Source organism: Molothrus aeneus, chromosome 3 (genome assembly GCF_037042795.1).
Source record: "Molothrus aeneus isolate 106 chromosome 3, BPBGC_Maene_1.0, whole genome shotgun sequence".
NCBI classification, from domain to species: Eukaryota; Metazoa; Chordata; class Aves; order Passeriformes; family Icteridae; genus Molothrus; species Molothrus aeneus.
In genome coordinates this window covers 24,691,994-24,712,465 of record NC_089648.1, presented here as the reverse complement: position 1 = coordinate 24,712,465, position 20,472 = coordinate 24,691,994, and the positions used below count along the sequence as shown (strand labels likewise).

Genomic DNA, 20,472 nt, shown 5'->3' with positions numbered 1-20,472 from the left:
CTCACAGTAAAAGCATAATAGCTGACATTGACTTGGCTGTATAACGTGTTGAAGTAGAACTGGAAATGTAAGGAAAATAGGATCTAAAAAATAAAACTGATGCAGAATAATTTCAAATGTTTTCTTTTAAAATGTCTGCACTAATACCCATTTTGAACTGAATTTGAATTTATTTTTTGTTTTTTATTCATTGTCCAACTTTATCTAATGGTTTTGGGGGAAAAGTTCACCAGTCTTTCACTTCTTGACTGTTTTGTTACTGGATTTAAATGAAATACATACATACAAACTAAGATAATTAGTTAATATCCAAAGCTACATACAAAGATAATTAGTGCTACATACAAACTAAGATAATTAGTTAATATCCAAAGTCTTTTACTCTGAAGGACATATTAAGCAAAATTTACAGAAGCAGTGTAAGGGTCTCACTTGAAATGCCATGTTTTCTCAGCTACCTACGTGGGCCTGTGAATTTGAATTGGAATCTCATCCTGAACATACCACCAGCACCTGCTATTTTCAGCTCTCCTCCCCAGTACACCCCCCTAAGCGTTTTGCATATTCATTTAAAGAAAATAATCTCATTGAGCAAGCTGTGCAAGAGGTACCAATTATTACAAATTGTCACACTACACGTTTACTAGCTAAAAGCAAGGTAAGATTTTTCCGTCTTTTTCCCATTCCTTTTATTCTTTCCTTCCTCCCCACCCATTTAAAGAAAGTGCATTTGGCAGGGAACAGAGATTAAAAAATGTAAAGAGCAGTTGGTGCTATAGTTATTAAACAGTGGGTGTTTTCTTCAGTGCTACAGAGAAGAACAAGAAAGAGTCGTGATTTTTTTTTTCCATTAACCTGGGTATTCCACAGGAGATAACAGCACACGATGAGTCAAGAAGCTTAGTATAAGTGAGAATTGCTAGTTGATGTAATGGTATTGTACTCCACATGATAAATGAAAAAGGTGCCAGCTGTTGAAAAGAACACCCCACAACCAGCTGCACAGTGCAGATCAAGAAAGGAAAGTTTTAACAGCCTGAGTTTAAAAATTTGGAGATGTTAATAAAGAGTTTGTACTGTGGTAAGTGGTAAACTCTATTGATAATAACATATATTCTTGGTGTTAAAGGGGGAAGGAAGACTTGGGTGCTTTGGTATTTTAAAAACTCCTCAGGTGTTGCACTTAAATGAATTTATACTCTGCATCTGTAAGCCCACACAGCAGAGGTTCAGTCTCAGGCTTTATTTTTCAAGAGTGCTTTGTACACTCTAAGTGAAAAAAAATTACTGTAATCAAAAAACCACATTTTAAAATAAATAATTGAAGTTTTCATTGCCATGTGTCATTGAGATTTCTGCAATGTCCCTTATTGTAAAACTACTCCTTCTTTTCCAGGATGAAACTTTGGTGCCAATTACAGTTTTTCATAATAAGAATTCTAAAGAACTACACAGGAGACCACTTCTAGTTCATGTATATGGAGCTTATGGCATAGATTTGAACATGAGCTTTAAAGAAGAGAAGCTGATGTTAATTGAAGAGGATTGGATATTAGCATATTGCCATGTTAGGTAAGTCAAATATAAAATGGAAATAAGATTTTATTTTGCAGGATACACAGGTACTTGTTCATGTACAACTGAAGATGCACCTTTCTTTTTTTTTGTGTGTGTACCTATACATAATTATTCATATTTTGTTAGATTTTTTTATTTAGGTAGTTTTTAAATTTACCTCAGGGAAAAAAACCACAAAAGCACACTACATTTTAGGTTTCCTAAATCTACATGATGGCTGTATGTACCTTTTAATCTTTTCAAGTCTCATTACTTCTTGTCTCATCTTTGCTCAAGAAAAAATTTGGTTAGATGCTCAAATTGCCATGACATGTTATCTCCCTCTCCTTCTGAGTGCATTGTGTGCTAATGCTCAGTCTGTGTCTTCTAAAAGCGATTTACATTCCACAGCAACAACTTAGCATTTAACCTGCAGCCCTTATTCTTTTATTGGCTAAATCATCTGTTTCCAGTTTAGCTACAAATCTACCAGTGCACAACAGGCTTCAAATTTTTCTCAGTAGCTAGGGAAGATAACAAAAGAATCACTTTAGGGAGGGGAGGCAAGGGGAGGAATGAATAATTGTTGGAAATACCAGTCCCAAAACAAATTCAGCAAATATATTCAGTCTGCTGTACTCAGTGGCAAGCATTGTGCTGTTCTTCCTCACACCCCACTAAGAATCTTAAGATGCAGGTCAGTCCTACATGAAGATGGATTTGTCATCCAAAGATGGCATCAATCAAATCAAATAATCCATTTGAAACTTGAAACCAGAAGAAGAAGCTTCAGGTGGCTTAGAACCAAAATTGTGGTTGCATAGAAAGAGGTATAAATTATTTTTATAATTCTGTACTACAAAACATAACATTTCAAGTAGCATTTGAAATTCACAGATTAGGGGAGGAAAAAAACCCCAAACCCAACTTTCTAAGAGTCTCAGAATTTAAGCTAGGTGGAAGACAATTCCTGAGAGTCTGGTGTGGAGCTCAGAAATACTATTCTACTGTTTTTAATAAGTAATAGTGTTAGTAATGGAAGTATTTGAAATATTTTTGTAGTTTCCTGTATAAAAAGATAATATTATCTGATTTTGTATTGCCTACAATGAAAATGTCATTTCCTAAAGTGTTGCTTTTCCTGTGGATTCCAGGACACAAGCACATGTGCCCTTCTACAGTTAGTATTTTCACCAGTCATCATGACTGGATTTATTTTGCCTTCATGTTTTCTCTTTTAGCCATAAAGAAGGATAAAGGCAAAAGTGGAGAAGAGTTAATTGGGAAAGCAAACTGTGATGTGCCACTCTGTGGCTGCTGCTGTTCTTTAGTTATCTGAAGCTATGCCATGTAATGTTTTCTGAATGTTTCCAACTTGAATTGCATTAAATTTCAGGGGTGGAGGAGAGCAGGGCCTTAGCTGGCACAGAGATGGATGTCAGCATAATAAACTCAAAGGTCTCCATGACCTCAGGGCTTGCATCTCGCTGCTGCACCAAGTGGGATTTTCTCAGCCCAAGCACACAGCCCTGGCAGCTGCCAGTGCTGGGGGAGTTCTCGCTGGAGCCCTGTGCAACACTGACCCAGCCCTGCTCAGAGCTATGGTTTTACAGGTGAGCTGCTGCAGACCTTGTACACATTATAACATTATACTGTGCTATCTCTGTTACTGTACCACTTTCAGAATTGGAAACATTCCAGTTCAAAGCTCACTCTCCTCATTTGTTTGAGAACATCTTGACTCAGATATCCAAGATCCTCTGTCCTATTTGCCAACTTTTTTTTTTTAATGACTTCTAAGGCTCCTTTCGTAGATGTTCTAAATACAATGATGAAAACTCATCTCCCACTGACAATTGAGGAACAAGAAGAATGGGGAAATCCATTAGAAGATGAAAAATGTATGAAGTATATCAAAAGCTATTGCCCATACCAGAATATTAAGCCACAGGTAAAACGTTGCTTTTTGTGCAGAATACTTCAGGCATAAAGTGTAGTGGTTTCTAAGAAAACCAGAAGTAGATCACTGATTTTTTTAAAAAAACTCCAATATAAATTATTTCAGTAATAATCTTTGCAATAGTTGGAGTCACGAGTGACTACTGAAATTAACCCAATGCCTTCTCCTAAATGATAGGAATTTTTAAATTTGCTTTTGTTTTATGACTTAGGAAGCAATAGATTATTGTGTAGCAAATATCAACATGCAAAATGCCTTCTTTTGTGGGGGAGTTTTGACATTCTACTGTGTTTTACTGGATTTTTTGCAGACACAGGAGGAAGGAGGTTTCCACTGGAGGTATTTTCCACTGACGGAAACTACCTCCACCTGAGGTATTTTCCAGTGGAGGTGGAGGTATTTTCCACTGATTTAATACCTTTCTAGAGGTATTAAAACAAACACTGAAAGGGAAAAGGACCTATAGCTTTGACTTTGTCATCTCAAGGGAAATCTCTCTTTATTTGACAATGTGTTAGCTGGGTTGCACGGCTACCATAAGTAAAATTCTTACTATTTAAAAACCAACTTCTTGGCAGAAAGATTGCAAAAATAAACTTTAACTATTGTTCTAAGGTAAACTATTACATGATTATTACTCCCTTTTTTCATTTTTTGCAATCATCAGCAAGCAGACAGGCATCAGGCCTTTATCAGTGGGAAGAGGATGTTTTTATGACCTTTTGCAAGTACATTATGCCTAACTGTGAAGTCATTTTTCAGACCAAAATACTCTTTGCAGTTAGAGTGATAAAACTCTTAGAAAACACTAAGTAATTATGAAATAAATGAGTTCTTAAATAAACCCTAACAAGTTGTATAGTAAGAGAAAAATGTGTTACTGTTTGAGAAAGACCAGTTGTCAAGTGTTTAACTGGTTTTGGTTTTTAATCTCAGTGCTATCCATCAGTTTTTATCACGGCGTATGAAAATGATGAACGGGTACCACTAACAGGAATTTTACAGTATGTTCAGAAACTCAGAAAGGCTGCACTAGATCATGCCAGCAGAACAGGTAAGAAAGGTAAGGATAAGAATATCACAGATAAATGGATTTAACCAAAATCTTAATAGTCATGTAAATTAAAGATCACAGAGATTGACTCCCCCTTAAATGAATTCAAACACAATCCCATATCACCAGCTCCACAGCAGACTCAGAACACTCTCTGAGATGCAAAACCAAAGACTGGAAGCCTGTCAGGGGGCTCACTCTTTCCTAGGCCTCCACACAGGGCAGTTGTTGGATAGTGCAGAGTGAACCCACACTGTCACTCCAGCTGCTGACAGGGCCAGACTGCAGTTCTCAGCAACCCTCGGAGAAAAATCTTACTTTTGCTGCTATACAAAAACCTATTTTTCTCACTTTGCTAAAGCTGCAGGTCCTTAGTCCAAGCTAGAGTGACAACAAGGCCAAGGCACAGGTGCTTTTATACCTGAAATTTAACCCTAGCTTTGGGAGTTTCCAGCAAAAGGTACATTCAAGCTTGACAAATTTCTTGTACCATCCAGTCTGGGGAGAGGCTTTTACCATCATTACCAAAAGAGATCTTGAATAACATTTTCTACATTTCATGATGCCCTGTCTCTGAGCAGCACAACTGCACTGGTTGAGAAATTGCAGCCAGTGCTGCAGTTGCTGTTGTGCTCTTTGTGCAGGAAGAAAAGAGCATGTCTTTCCAAAAATACTCAGAGAGAACAAACACACTAAATAGATTAATATTTTCCAAATATGCAGTTATTAGAAATACAAATAATTCATTCAGAAAGCCCCTCTACAATTCTCTTTTTCTTAAGGAATAATAGAAATTCTGTCAGGACAAGAAGGAGAATTAGCTATTCTTAAACAATTCACATACCCACTTAATTTTTTCCTTGTCCATTCAATGTAAAGTGATCATCAGCTTCATTGTTCCAGGAAATTGGATTCCTAATATCATCCTAGATGTCCAGGCAAATGGCAGTCATTGTGATTCATCCTGGGAGCACTCACTGAATGAGGTATGGTCCCTTTACTGCACAGCTCCATAACATGGTGCAGGGGATATTCCCCCTCAAGGAATACTTCAGCCTCAGTAGTTGGGCAGACATTGAATGTATGTTTAAACGATAAAGAAAAACTGCTAGAGCAACTGCTGATTTTACACATATATATATATATAAAATTTTAAAACCCAGCAATCTTTATATATAATTATATCTATTTTTATACATATATATCCTTGTACAGATATACAAGAGAGTGACAGAGTCAGATTACTGAAATAGCCTTAAAATAGTGTTCAATTCCCACTGTAATGTGCTAGGAGATTTGAATGAAAGGTTCCAAGTTGTGCAAAACATCGTTCCAGCAGGAAGAGTCTTGCTCTGTGGGGTATTAAGTGCTTAAAACTGTCATACTATTTACTCCTATCTTCCTCATTGTGTAAAACATACATGATGGGTTGGTTCTTTGCATTTTGAAATGCATGATCTGTGCTATCACAGCTGTTACAGTTAGCTTTCAAGAATTTGCACTTTTTACAAGCATGCTTGTTAAAAGCAAAATACTGCCAAGACCTAACATATTTTTACTGATGTCTCAGACAGTTGGATACTAATTTTATTACTCTTAATTTTAACAAATCCTAGAAAATGTTAATTTGGTGGTTGTGGCAGTTATTCCCCAGATGTATTCTTTCAGGAAAAGCTCCATGCTGTCTTAGGACAAGGTATTTCTAAGCATTAGTATAGAAAAGGAAGATTACTAGAATGGCTGCACAAGAGCCTGAATGTTTAGAGTGTGAAGAACTTTACCTTATAATAAAATATTACCTTGTAATATTTTAATAATAAAATATTTACCTTGTAATAAAGTATTTTCATTATTTTAGGTTGCGAGACACCTTGCTTTTCTGAACAGAGAACTTCAGGAAGTGTGCCATCCCCAACATCACAGCAAATCCTGCAAATAACTCCCAAACACACTGACCACCTGAGAAACTTACTGTCAGATTTGGATTTGTACAGAAAGCAAACACCTTCTCCAGAGGATCTCTCCTCTTGGATCCCTGCTTTATGGGCACAAGCACACAGACCTGGGTGTGGCACTGCCTTACAAAAATACAGACCAAGAACTGGAATTCTGCCCTGCCAGGCTGTGCAGAAGCAGCTGCCAGCAGAAATGAGTTTGTGCAGCAGCTCTGTTCACATGAGCCAGCAGAGCAGCAGCACACAGAGCCCCACAGGAGAGCCACAGGCACTTGGCACAGGCAGCCTTCCTGTCCAAGGTACATCTCACACAAGGCAGCAGAACTCCTCCAAAGCATCTGACATTCAAGTCTCACTGCTTCCAGGACTAATCCCATATGTAGGTGATGGGGGTTGCTGCCCTCTCTCTCTGCACAGCAGCCATGGTGTACTGACCATGTGGTGGGACTGACCAAACTGCAAAGAAAAGCACTCTCAAGAACAGGAATTTTAGCGGAACTCTGATCTGAATACATTAAAAATCTTTCAGTCCCTTACCTAGCATGGTAATCTTAAGAAGGAGGTGCCACATCTCTCAGGAGGACAAAATCAACGTGTCAGAAGATGCCGGAGTATCTCCAGAGGGTAAAACAAAAAGAATGCCCCCACTAGAGTAGCCTGATTCATAGCTTAGCTGCCCTCTGAGCAAGGCACAAATCTGCTGTGCCTTGCTTGTTAAAAGAGATGTGTGGTGCACACCCAGGGCCACATCAGCCTCTGCAGGTGCAGCAAATGCAAATCAGAGCACCTGTAGTGACATTCAGTAGGGTTGGTTCAGCTGCTTCCTCTGAACTAAAGTACACACCCCTCACCTCAGCCTTAGGGCAGGAAAAGAAATAAGAGAATGCAAACATATTCTAACTCAGCAGGGAAGGGGAGAATCAACTGGAAATGCAGTTATGAGTGTGGAATTAAATACTAGCTACATTTTATTCTTTTTCTTTCTAACTTTGAGGAGAATCAGAGTTACTAGATTTGACAGAAGAGGTGAAACATCACAACAATATACACTAGTCCTGCTTGTGTTCACCTGTTTTAGCAAATACAGAGCCACCCTTTTGGAATAATTTTTACAAATCTGCAGACTTCTAAAAAGTTACAATGAACTGCCACAGGCTTGGGATTCCACAGGAGCACTTACAGACTAGCAACCTCCAGGGTCAGCAGCCAGAAAGCAGCTGTTCTCTCTCCTCCCAAAAATACATGCTTAAACAGGACAGTTTTTAGAACAGGTTTACTTTTCTTCTCCACACATCCTAAGGGGGAGTTGATACCATTCTTTTTCCTTTTCATCACAAATACTGATACAAGACAATTATGTATCTGATTTTTCAGGACATTTATTTTGTATACAAATAACGTTTTAAAAGCTGAAGAAAATGGAGTATTTTTAGCATTTCCCTGAAGCTAATATCTTCTAAATTAACATGAAAGCACAGGTATTCTACTCCTCTACTTAACAGTTCACATAGAGTAAATTGAGGGCCTTGGAATAACAAGCTTTTTCTGCCACAAAACATTTCCCTTGAAAAGCTTCCATAGTATGAACAGGCTTTGCTGTTGTATATTCTAGGACCAGGCCTTCTCCCATTTCAGTTTTAATAAGTTTGGTATTGACCACTTTACCAGCATTGCTAAAATGAGTACTGAGTCTTACTACAGCTTCAGAGGGAAGGTTAGGAACTCTGGCCTGCAGGTCTGTTGTTGCCTCCTGGCCGAAGTTGAGCACCATCATGAAGACTCTGTCCAGCCCATCCAGCTCCCTGACGTACACAAACACGTTACTGTCATTCCAGACGTGGCACATCCACCCTCGGTTCATGGGGAGCTCCTGGTTCCGCAGCAGAGTCAGCGCTCTGTACAGAGCCAGGCTTGAGTTGGACCAGGCGCTCTGGATCTGCAAGAGTCAGCACCAGCAGGGTCAGCTCCTGGCTCTGCAGGGAGGAAACACAGCTCCCTTCTCACACCCACCCAGGCTGCTGGGAACGTGCCTGTCGGAATTCCGTGCTGACAATTATCCCTCTTCAAATCTGTCTGCAAATTTCACTGAAAATCTGCTTTTTCTGTGCACTTCTTGGCACGTGTGGAGTGGCAGTCACAGAGTTTATTGAGCATAACATTTCCCCAGCACTAAAGCGATTGCTTCCTCCCCCAGCTTCCTTTCAGTACTGATGATTCAGGAGAAAGCCACAGCCATTCAAAGCTTGACACTGAATCTTTTTCATTGAGTCCAGTCACTGGGTTTATTTCATGCTTTATATTTCTGCTATCTTAGCTTTTTTTTTCTGCCTTCAATTTTGGGCAGCACTGTAGGTCAGCAAAATCTGTTTGATTCACTGCTCTATTTATGTTAGAGTCAGTCTATGTCAATTTCTTGTAACAAAACCAGTGCTTTCTATAGCAATAGAAATGGGGGAAAAGAGACCAGTTTTCAATTTAATATCAAAAGGATTAAAAGGATGTTAAAGAGCCAAATTGCAGCATCAACATCATAATTGTAGCTACTCTGCTTAAATGAATATAGATGAAGTAGGCTCCTTGTTGTGCAAGGATTTCCTTTTCTAATAAAACTTGTGAGGATTCAGTGCCTTTTTTTTCCCTTGAGTTTGTTCCTGCTACCAATGCTAACTACTACAAGGAAGCCAGAGCAAAATAGGTACATTAAAATAATGAAAATATTTTGAGACCATTAGTTTGTTACACATGTAGATACCTACTTCCACATTTACACTTTGGTAGTCGGAGTTAACCGGTAACCAGCTGCTGTTGCCTTCAGTAAAACCAGCATTAACTTTTCCATCCCACTGCATGGGGGATTTCTCTGGGAGGGTTGCCTAGAAAATAGAAGTGGTGATTAGCATAATAAAAATTATTCTTTGAATAGCATGTTCTCACCTCTCCCAAATTATCTCTCTTTCAGTATTGCTTTCTTTGGTTTAAGTTAAAAATAATGAGGATGTAATTGTGGTCCAAATCTAAGGAGAAAATGAACCAAGACAGTTCCTGAAATGCAGGGGAGGGGATCATCTCAGATACAGCATTGCTGGGTAAAACGTGGAATTCCCAAATGACTCTTACTGGAGTTGCCATCCTTTGCAACAGATGGTTGAATAAAAGTTTACTGATGACAGCCAAGATATTCTGATAAATATCTAGACATGCAGAGAGTGAATATGTGAGGTAATGAGTCCTTAGAAGAGATGTCATTAAAATAACAGTAAACAACAAGTAATTGCTGTTCAGTGTCTGTTATTTTCTAAGTATTGCACTTTTCACCCCAGAACTCTTCAAGCTTACATTTGCAAGGGGTACAATTTGACAGGACTGTTTGTGTTAGAAAGGTAAAATTATTATTTCCAAATGCAAAACTATTGAAAACTGGCTTTTAGCTGATTAAAAAGTGTCGATGTAGAAAAAGTCTGAAGTTCTCATTTTGAAGAATTCAGAAAAATTCTGAAAAAGCTTCCTCATTGTTACTGAAGAGCTGCCAAAAGATCTGACACTTAAATTTAATGATATAAGAGGGCATAAAATATTTTGCACATACTTTGAGTGTTTGTTTTCCATGAAAACTGTTTTTCATATAAAGGACACTTTTCAATACAATCTGTCAGAGCAGCAGCCTAACAAAAGAAATTGTCACTTTGCTTTGTGACATTATAAATAATGGGTTTCTCCTTTTTAGCATATTCTGAAAAGCAGGGAAAAAAATCCTAAGTTTTCAACACTGGTAACACTGCCTCTCATCTTTACCTCTTTCAATGTCTCCTGAAGTGTTTGAAATGCTGGGACTAAAGCCTGTATAATCCTGAGCAAATACTCTCCATTTTCCTAAGACACCCATTAATCAGGGAGCCTTCCTCTCCAGCCTGGATGAAGGGTGGGTTTGCATTTGTTCCAAAGCCCTGAGCCACAGGGTAGCCACTAAAAGAGAGTGAACCCTGAGGAGCTCAGGGTGAGCCACTTTTCTTAAGAGAATCACTCTGTCAGCAGTAATCAGCAGCAGCAAGAAAATGCAGGAGATACTTTGACCTAGGGTTTTCTCAGAGGAAATGAGATTTCCTTTTAAATCAGAGAATCACTTCCCCATATCTGAATCAGACAAATCTGGAGATGACCCTGTGCTTTAAGTACTTCTTTCCCTTTGATACAAAGCTAGCCAATGCCATGTCTAACATTGCCAGCAGCTGCCTCATTCCCTAACAGGCTTTCCACAGGAAAAGCAGCATCTGCCATAGGACCACGTTCTCATGGTGCTCAAATACAGTCAGGAGAGGCAGAGGTGAGCTGCTCCCTTTTGGCACAGACTATGCATGATGACCGAAAGCCACTTCTGCTTGCCACCAGGTAGCCTGCCCTTCGTGCAGATCCCTTTTTCTGAGCTTGGGCACACCCATGACAGCCATGGCTGGGACAGAATCAGAACCATGATTTCCTTTAAATAACAGCCAGGAAATAATGGACTCCGGCACGATGATGAGGGCACCTCCATGGGAGGAAGGAGATGGCTCTGTTATCTTCCCTCATGTGTCTGCAGCACAGCTCTCCTAACCCCTGGCCAGGCCCAGAGCTGGCACGTGCTGTTCCTTCTGCTGAAGCACCATTGCTGGAAACCATGCAAGACTGATCCAGAGAAAGATAGAAATCAGCATCCATAACTGAAGTCTACCAGTTCAGACACACATCCAGGCCTTGGTTCTTGTCTCTGGCCTGGCCATTTCCACATGCTGTACAGAGGTTTGCCATGAGGAACATGGAAAACCATTTAAGCAGTGAGAATGACTGGGCTTGCTTAGCAAAACAAAAGTTCTTGTGTTTTTGGGTGTTCTGTTAGTTGGAACTAAACAACAACAGGACCAGAGTTTACATGCTCTTCACTTACATTTTCTGATGCAATGTTCTCCATGCCTATTTCTTCACCATAGTAAGTTACAGGAGTGCCAGGGAGGGTTAAAAGCAGCATGTTCATGACATTGATGTACTCCTTCCCAATCCGAGTTGAGATCCGATCAGCATTAGGACTTCCAACCTGAAGAAAATGTCATTCTGTTAAACACAGATTATAAAATTTCATGCATATGTGAAATTGATTAACTAATTTAACAAGGTAGTAAATGTTTTGGGGTTTTTTCTTTCCCTTCCAGGGCTCTGAGGTACCTTGATGCCATTACAAACTTCTGTTCCAAAAAATTTAATACACAGAAGTCCTGCCAGCAGCACATGAGGCAGAAGTGAGGAAGAGATGACAAATAACAACTGTCCCTGCTTACAGTTCTCTGCTATTTTCTCTGCTGTGTGAGGACTGCTCTGCTTGCTTTAAAAAGATCCTTTGCACATTCCAAACATGCTTCCTAGGAAAAAAAGGAGCAATGTTTTAAGTTAACTGCTCTCCACTGCCTGCTCTTCTCTGCCCTAGCCCTGGGCGGGTTCCAGAATCCATTGCAGTGAGTCAGTTTATGGTAAAAGATAATTATCCCAATTCCATTCTCACTGGTGGTTTAGCCATTGGAGACACTGAGGGAGAGGCATGATCATAAATTCCCTTCTGTCATCCTTGCAAGGGGAGTGGAAGGGCAGCAGAGCCGGACAGTGTCAAGGACTCCAACTACAGCAGCTGAGATTTTTCACAAGCTCAGCCACGGGCCCAGGCTGCTGCTGATCCCACTGAAATCAGAGTGTGTGTGTGGTTTCTGTCCCCCACAGGAACAAGCCCTTCCTATGAGAGTTGGTCTAGAACTCTTACTGCCCAGTTTGGCCATTTTCCTGCAGGCATGTTTTTCATCCACGAGTTGACAGCTTCAGAAATACTGTTGCCTGATAGATTTTTCATGTTAATTAGGTTGAAATTGAAGGGAAAATCTGCTTCTTGGATAAAAGTCGTTCCATAATACATCATTGTTGCTTCAATATCTTCCTTTTCATCATCATCAGAACCCATAAATCTAAAAATAAGTACACAAATAGCTTTTTTGGCTCATTTTTGGTTACACAGAACACAATAAAGCTAGAAATGGTTGGGCACAGAGCATTAAGAATTATGGTCACTTCCCCCTCCCCATCTAAAAAAGATTAATACAGAGAAATGGTAAGGCAGACAAGGAATCAAGGAGCAGTACTCCTTGGAAATTGCTAGAGAAAAATCTACAGGAGTCAACACAAGGCTAAAGTATCTGACTGAGGTTTTATCTTTTTGAATCCATGTCCACACACTCCATTCCAGCAATTTCCATGCTTTCCTTCACAGAAGAGGACCTGAAGGTCCCTCAAGCTGACCACGAGCCCCTGCAGGCGGCTCAGGGCATCCTGGGCTGCATTAGGGGAGCACTGCCAGAAGTGAGGACAGTAATCCTTCCCTTAGTCTGCCACTAGGGCCATTAGGGACTGAAACATCTCCCCCAGGAGGAAAGGCTGGGGCTGATTAGCCTGGGGAAGGGAAGCCTCAGGGGGATCTCATCCATGTACTGAAGGGAGGGTGCAGAGGTGACAGAGCCAGGCTCTTTTCAGTGGTGCCCAAAGCCAGGGCCAGAGGCAATGGGCACAAACTGAAACACAGGACAGGTGCTTCCCTATGAACATCAGGAAACTCCCACCAGTCAGGGTGGCTGAGCCCTGGCACTGGCTTTTCAGGGAGGATGTAGAGTCTCCATTACTGGAAATGTTCAAAAGCCATCTGGACAAGTTCCTGGACAACTGGCTCCAGGTGGCCCTAAAAACCAGGGGGTTTGGATCAGAGAAACTCAGGAGGTCCTTTCCAAATTCAACCTTTCTGTGATTTTAACACTCTCTGACTGTGTGTCTCACTTGAACTGCACCATTAAAACTAAAGAATAAATCAGTCACAGGGTTGATAAATTAGTACCTCTGACTAAAATGTTTTCTTTTTCTGCTCTACCCTTATACAGTCCACAGATGGAGCAGAGCTAACAAGGCCAATTCCTTTCTGCTTACACTGGGGAAGAGACAGTACAGCCTCTGCACTGGAGGATTTGCATTTCTGTTTTGTATTATGTTAGTAAAAAACAATTTTCTTGCTAGCAAGAGGGAGATGAATATTAGAAAGGACTGGCCAGCTGTGCTGGTTACCTGTATCTGCCAGGCTCTCTGCTGAACTCATCCATGGTGTGACGGAAGCTGCGGACGATGTCATGCAAACCAACTTGGGTGGTGGTGTAGTCATGGTAGAGCTGGGAATAGGCTGTGATACTCTCCTTAAAGCAGGGTATAGTACTTCACATTAGTTCACCAATGTTCTAGGTTTCACAGTTCTCCAAATTCTCCCCATTCTTTCCTGAGACAGTGCACCAGTCATGAATTTTTACTGAAATGAGTTCAGCATGCTAACACCAACAGCACAGAGCTGAACTGCACTTGAGGAACTCTGGAGTAGCAGAGGACTGATAATTCTGGATCCCATCCTGCAGCAGGGAAAGCCCAGCCACAGCACTAACCAACAGAGCCCATCTGGAGCAGTGAGCACAGCATGAGCTGTGGCCTCAGACCAGGCTGGAAAGATGGGCAGTGCCTTGATAGAGTAACACAACATCATCACCACCTTGGAGCTGGCCAGCTGCCTGTGACTCCCAGCTCCACAGGAGAACAGTCTCATGGTGCTGGCACTACCTGGCAACAACATCAAGTTCACTATCAGAGCAAAAGCAAGTAACATAAACAGTGAATGTGTTTAATCACCTCTCATTGCCACACATGGCCTATACCAGTGGTTTTTAGTCATGCTCCCGTTCTTACTGGGGCATCCAGGTGGTGAGTGCTCTTTGTGCAGAGTGCCTGGGACCCACCCGCCTCCCAAGGCTGACCTGATTTTCCTACAGCCACAATTAAGACCAAAAAGAGTCAAAGCAGGCACTCTTGCCTCCATAGGAAAAGCAGGAAAGAAAGCAAAGACAGAACATAAACATTACTTCATTCTGAGACTTGTTCACTGGAGGCTCATCCCGGAGATGTGTTGCTTCTAAGAGAAATTTAACAGTGCCAAAACTAAGTCCATCAACTCCTTTGCCGAGCCAAAATTTGATAATATCCTAGATAAAAGCAAAAATTGAAAAGTCTGAGTAAGCCCACTCCATTTAAAATAGTATACTGTTAAAAAGAAAACTAAACTTGTAAGGAGGTGTTAATACATAACAATTCATTTTTTGATTTGTACTTCAAATTTTTCTAGAAGCTACAGTGAATCATGTTGACCTAAGGTCAAATTAATAGCTAAATAAAGTATATCTTACTATTTCATTCATACAAAAAAAAAAAAAGACTGGTCTCTAACTTCTCCCATAATTCAGGAGACCAAAGCCAGGGCATGACTCACTAAAAGCAGTTTCTAATCTCATCCCTCAACACAACTGGGCTCATGCTAAGTGATGTTGTTGATGAACACTCATGTCATGGGTGCACAAAATTAGAACACACTGATTCAAATATGCAGGAATATGTTGTTCTGCACAAACCTTGTGCCACCAATTTTCTTTAACACAATAGAGCTCTTAAAACATTTGTTCTTTCTTACTTGACTGATGTAATTTTGAACATTTTTTTCAGACTTATTTGTTGATTCTCAGGAATATAAGAAATTATTATCCAACAATTACAAATTCTATTGATTTGAAATTTCACTATCAAATTCCAATGTTAGTCACTATTAGTAAAACTATATCCTACTTCACTAACTATATTAGTACAGTTTTAATTGCCCCAGTTTTAACAAAGTTCAGTCCCTCTTGAGTGGTTTCTGCAAATGTCCTTTCAGTTGTGTCTTCATCAGAGGAAAAAATAATTTTTTATATATTTTTTAAAAAGTCTAAAGACTTGCCTTTTTAAAACATATGAAGTACACTTGTCTGAACAGGCTGGAGTAGAATTAGTGCACACTTAAGCTGTACAGATTTTTGTTTGGCAAATAAAGACTGCCTCACTGAGCTGCACTTTCTCATAGCACCATTCTGAAAGCAGCAGCTCTCAATACGGTGTCTGTCCAATACTGAATCTACCAAAAAATATCCATGCTTAGACCTGTGCTCAGCACAAAGGCAAACCCGGGTATCAGCACTGCAAACACCAAGCACTGATGTGTTTCTCACTGGCACCAATCTACATCTATTTACACATGAAAGCCACAACATGCTGGCTGCTGAGTGTGGCTGTTCTTGGGTGCCCTTGTGCTGCTGAACCAAAGGCTTGAGCTTCTCTGCAGAAGTCCATTTGCTTCCTGCTCAGTTCCCCTAACCTTCTGGAACAGGATTTTGAATTAAAACACTAGATAAAAATTATTCTTTAACATGATGTTCATACACATTTACCAAAGGTTGGTGTTACCAGGACAAACTACCCAGCTCTCATGTTTTCTTTTTTTTTTTTTTTTCTTTTTTTAATAGGAAATGCAGCATCTCTTTGCTACTGGAGTTTCAACAGTTCTCATTGTGTGCCTGAGTTAAAAGGTGTGACCAGAAGCGTTTTGTCTCTTCAAGCTCGCGCAGTACCCCGTGGTGAGGGGAGAGGCCCGCAGAGACCATCCCAGGACTGGGCAGCTGTGAAGAGCAGCGCCCAAGGAATGCACCACAATTCAACAGAACAAAGTGACAAACGCTTACAGATTCAATTGAACACATGACGTGGCTGTACTACTTGCTGAGGGATCACTTAGAGAAAGGGGAAAAAGAAGCAGCAGCTGTCCTGCTCCCCATATTTTAATGAATTCCACATTGTCAGCAAGGAAACAGTGCAAACAGGAATGAGATTCCATCGGAGCAGCACCATCAGCACCACTCTCACTGTGAAAACACTCATGCTCCCCCTAGAAAGTCATCAGACACGTGGACAGATCGAAACTCACTATCTCCCCCTTATCAACAAGCCCAGGCATTCCTTGTAATTCAAATCAGCATTGCCTCTGCTTTCCCGAAAATGCAAACATCTCTCTGCTAAACAAGGCGCCATCCCTCCATTTGACTGGCTAATTAACAAGTCTTTGTATCAACAGAGATAAAAAACTTCTCTGCACTTGCCGTTCTACACAGGCTTCAGTGCAAGAGCTGCTCTGGCTTGGCTCAGCACCTGGGGGTTCCACACTTACATGGATTTCTTGTTGGACAGCAGCGTTGCGAAAATTTAAGTCTGGCTGCTCCTTCCCAAACTGATGGAAATAGCATTGTTTTCTCACATCGTCAAAATGCCAGCTGGAATTCCCAAAGACGCTCACCTGCTCAGCCAAGGGAGAGAGACAATCAGAACTACTAACTTAAACATTTCCTCCTGTGCACATATTAAACTGTGTGGCATTACAAGCACAAAATAAAGCACAAAATGCCTAATCAGTGGACCACATTTTGAACAGATTTTGGTAGTTATGATTTTCATTTCTTTTTGCCACCAGCTGCTCTCCCTTTAGTTGTGCTTTACCACATCTATTTCTTGTTCAGTATTATAGATTTTGAAAATTTTTTATTAAGTTAACTTTCATTGGGAAATATCTGGAATAGAGGGGAAAACGTGTGGGAACATTTATTTTGGAATTACTTCTCCTAAAACTTATTTAAAATAGCTTTGGTTAACTTAGAGCTTTCTACAATTTAGTATTATCCCTTTGAAGGGCCAACAACAGTCAGCAAGTTAAAAATGTTAAACTTTATCACCATCTCTCTAATAAAAGATTCCAAAAGCTAAGATAGTTCTTAAGACTCTTAAGTTTAAAGAGAAACCATACAAATTGGTACAAAGTATTAATTCCACCTGGAGTTTTTAGAATATACAAGTTCCTAATCATGCACCCACTGGTTCTAATCTAAAATAAATCTATTTGAAATACGCAACGCACTTTCTGGCCTGAGCACTTTCCAGAAAAAAGGACAACAGCCAAGACCACATTGTTTTGTTGTAACCAACTATGACTTCAGAATACCTGACACAGTTTCTAGAACAGAATACCCATACACAGAAGGAACAAGTTGTGCCCAACCTTTTTTTTCGTGTGTGTCTGTGTTTGCTTAATGAACGAAGATTTAACACTGAGGAGAAGAAACAAAAGTAATTTTTAAAATTTCACTTTAAGTAAGAACTTTTCAAGTGATCTCCCAACCTGGTTTCCTGGTTTTAATCTTAATCTGCACTAACTCATGTAGTAACATCAGTTTGTGCCTCTCACCAGTCACTTATAACCCGTTGTACACCAGGAGAATCATGTTACAGCTGATTCTGCCCTGTGGCACCCAGCTTGGGATGTGTGTGTGTCCCTTCCCGTGTTTACCCAGTTGTTGGGAGGGATGACTGAGCCAGCAGCCTGCCTGCAGTCCTGCCAGATGTAGTAGTCCGTGTACTTCCCTGTCCGATTGCGGCTCAGCTGAAACCACCGGTGTTTGTCACTTGTGTGGTTTGGTATTAAATCCATTATCACCTTTAGCCCTTAAAAATAAAAACAAAAACATAAAAACCCCATCAACCCTCCCCCTGCACTACAACATTACATTTAGCCTTTTAAGACAACATTCATATTTTTTCCAAATGCGGTATCAGCGGTATTTGGGCTTCTTCCACGCCAGAGGTCTGGTGAAGGACAGTGGCACAAAAACCCCACAAAAAGCACCAGACTACCAAAACAGTTAGATCTGACTGGTGTTTGCAAGTAGCTGGAACACAGCTTGGGAGGGAAAGGAGAGTGGAGAGAACAATCAGATTTCTGCAGTTATGAACCACTTTCACTACCTCTAACTTCAACCTCTGTCTTGCACCTCTCAGGTGAGAAAGGCACTTCACCAGTTGGACTGAAACACACATTCTACAGTAATCACACATTCTTCATCACCCTTCCTAAATAACAGACATTTCATTGAAACCTCAAATATTTTCAGACTTGCAAACCATTTTCTGTTCAGCTCAGCAGCTGTAAGAAGAAACACCTGAGCAAACATTTGGTCTGAGGCATAAAAGCACCAAAGCAAGGATGTGAGGGCAGGAAAGAAGCATGTGTTCCCTCATGTTCAGTCAGGCAGAAATGCACCTCAGCTTGATCCCAGCCTTCCAGTGCCCGTAAGATAGGCCTCAGGGAGCATGGATGGCTGCCAGCCCACCACCCACAAACATCCTCCTTGCAGAGAGCACGCAGCCCCCTGTGCTGCTGCTGTAGCTCCCTGTGCCCTCTGTCCTGCTTTCAGCTCTGCCCCAGAGCCAAAGGGCAGGAGAAGGCAGCCACGGAGCTCACGTGGCTGTGGAGCTGCCTTGTACCCTTTGCTGGCACCTCCATCTGCTCCTGATTAATGCCACCAAGAAGGGAGTGCCAGGTGCACAACCTGAAGTCCCCATGAGTCCCCATCTTTTTATCAGAGTTACTTTGCTTGGAGGTGCAGCTTACCTTTGTCATGTATGGCTGCAATCAGATTCTCAAAATCTGTCATTGATCCAAAAATGGGATCAATGTCATAGAAGTCTTCAGCTCCATATCCAAGGTCTTTTAAAGGGGACTTAAAGAAAGAGGTGATCCAGATGGTTTTTATATTCAAATATGTAATATGGTCCAGTTTTTCTTGAATACCTATTTAAAAAGAAAAGGACATCATCTGTTCAGGAAAGACAAAAGATTTTTGTTTGTACTCTGGTCCCTTTATCTTCCTGACATGTCACTATGGTATGCAGCTACAGGAACAGTTTCTGCCCTTCACCTGCCAGTACTGTACAGTGTGACTATCACTCCTTGTTTATAAATGCACTGTCCATTTTGGTGCCGAGCCTCCCCTTTCTGCAAGGCAGTCTCAGCTCAGCTACTGCTAAGTGCCATTGCTTCCTTGCTATCAGGTGCCCCATCTCCACGCATTTTTACCAGCTGATAACACCTAGAGCATGAAGAAAACAAGAAGTAACACATCTTTCTCCCCTCTTTGTCAGTTTTAATTTTCCTTAGGAGGAGCAGCCAGCAAACATGACCAGGTGCTCAGCACCATTCATCCTCCTGATTTTGTGGAGGTGTCTGACTCTGGCAGCAGCTGTGCTGCTGCTTGCTCTCAGCACCATCTCTCAACTTCCTTTCTAATTCCACACTTAGACTTGACTTGAGCAAACAGCTCCTGGATTTATTCACAACAATGTGAGCTGCTATTAACGTTGCCTGACAACTTCTCTTACTTCTCTCCATTAAGGTGGCTTTGTCCATTGGACTGTACTTTTCCACTGGTTTTCCTTTTCATATAACATATACACACACAACTGTTACACAGCAAGAATGAAACCTGACTCACCTTTCAGATCCCCATTCCCATCCATGTTGCTGTCCCTGAAGGAGCGAGGATAGATCTGATAAATAGGACTGGCCTGCCACCAGTCCAGGCACTTTGGAGAGAGAGCAATGATGGCAATTGTAGCACACACCAGCACAATGGCACCAGCAATCACCAGCCAGAAGAGGATCTCCCTGGTGACTCTGTAGCGGGCCTGGCTGGAGAACTGCAGCAAGACCTCCTTTGGCATCCCAGCATAAGGCTTCAGCACTGTCTCCTCCACAGCCACCGGGTCCACATCAACACTGCACGTCTTTGGCGTTTCTTCTTGGCTACCGGTGGCCGTTTCCTTGTCCTCAAAATCCTCATTTTGAACAAATCCATTGTTCTGCACGCCTCCCTTCTCACTCAGCTCCATAGGTAAGCTCCTAGCTTCCACCTCAGCTGTTTTACTTGACAGTTCTTGTCCTGGAGACTCTGGTCACAGCACCTTTGTTCAGTGAAATGAGAAACAGTGCAATGAGCTATTCTGGGTTGATAAACAATCCTGACCAACTGGTCAAAGTTCAAAAAGGGACAAAAAGGGCAAAGTGCTCATGATGTTGTGCATATTTGGCATCTTCAGCAAGATAACAAAATGCTAGGAGAAAGAGCAGTCCTCCTGGGAAGTGAAGCCTATTATTGGTACCAGCT

At 41.1% G+C, this 20,472-nt stretch overlaps 2 protein-coding genes across 4 annotated transcripts in view; one reads left to right on the top strand and one right to left on the bottom strand.

The window, feature by feature from the left end:
• Window positions 1-9,793, top strand: part of PREPL (prolyl endopeptidase like) — a 21,138-nt gene extending 11,345 nt beyond the window's left edge. The window contains exons 8-14 of one of the 3 annotated variants that reach the window (XM_066546504.1): window positions 455-658; window positions 1,397-1,572; window positions 2,954-3,170; window positions 3,359-3,508; window positions 4,454-4,571; window positions 5,451-5,557; window positions 6,430-9,793. In XM_066546504.1, coding sequence (XP_066402601.1) covers window positions 455-658; window positions 1,397-1,572; window positions 2,954-3,170; window positions 3,359-3,508; window positions 4,454-4,571; window positions 5,451-5,557; window positions 6,430-6,510 — 1,053 coding nt within the window. In that variant the 3' untranslated portion in view covers window positions 6,511-9,793. Of the gene's footprint in view, window positions 1-454; window positions 659-1,396; window positions 1,573-2,953; window positions 3,171-3,358; window positions 3,509-4,453; window positions 4,581-5,450; window positions 5,558-6,429 lie in introns of all 3 variants that reach the window. The other 2 variants (XM_066546505.1, XM_066546506.1) reach the window with 2 other exon arrangements.
• SLC3A1 (solute carrier family 3 member 1) lies at window positions 7,828-20,472 on the bottom strand. Its single transcript, XM_066546507.1, has 10 exons — window positions 19,801-20,472; window positions 18,921-19,100; window positions 17,820-17,974; window positions 16,650-16,775; window positions 14,485-14,604; window positions 13,649-13,773; window positions 12,309-12,507; window positions 11,448-11,594; window positions 9,283-9,399; window positions 7,828-8,462 (listed from the first exon to the last, which is right to left on the bottom strand). The coding sequence occupies exons 1-10, from the start codon at window positions 20,195-20,197 to the stop codon at window positions 8,022-8,024; spliced, it is 2,007 nt and encodes a 668-aa protein (XP_066402604.1). The 5' UTR covers window positions 20,198-20,472; the 3' UTR covers window positions 7,828-8,021.

Excerpts from the sequence above, each read along its gene's own strand:
- SLC3A1 (XM_066546507.1), bottom strand. The coding sequence starts at position 20,197 with ATGGAGCTGAGTGAGAAGGGAGGCGTGCAGAACAATGGATTTGTTCAA. Across the intron at positions 16,776-17,819 it reads TCATCCCTCCCAACAACTGG|GTGAGCGTCTTTGGGAATTC; the intron begins GTAAACACGGGA and ends TTGGCTGAGCAG. Across the intron at positions 9,400-11,447 it reads AGAACATTGCATCAGAAAAT|GCAACCCTCCCAGAGAAATC; the intron begins GTAAGTGAAGAG and ends TCTATTTTCTAG.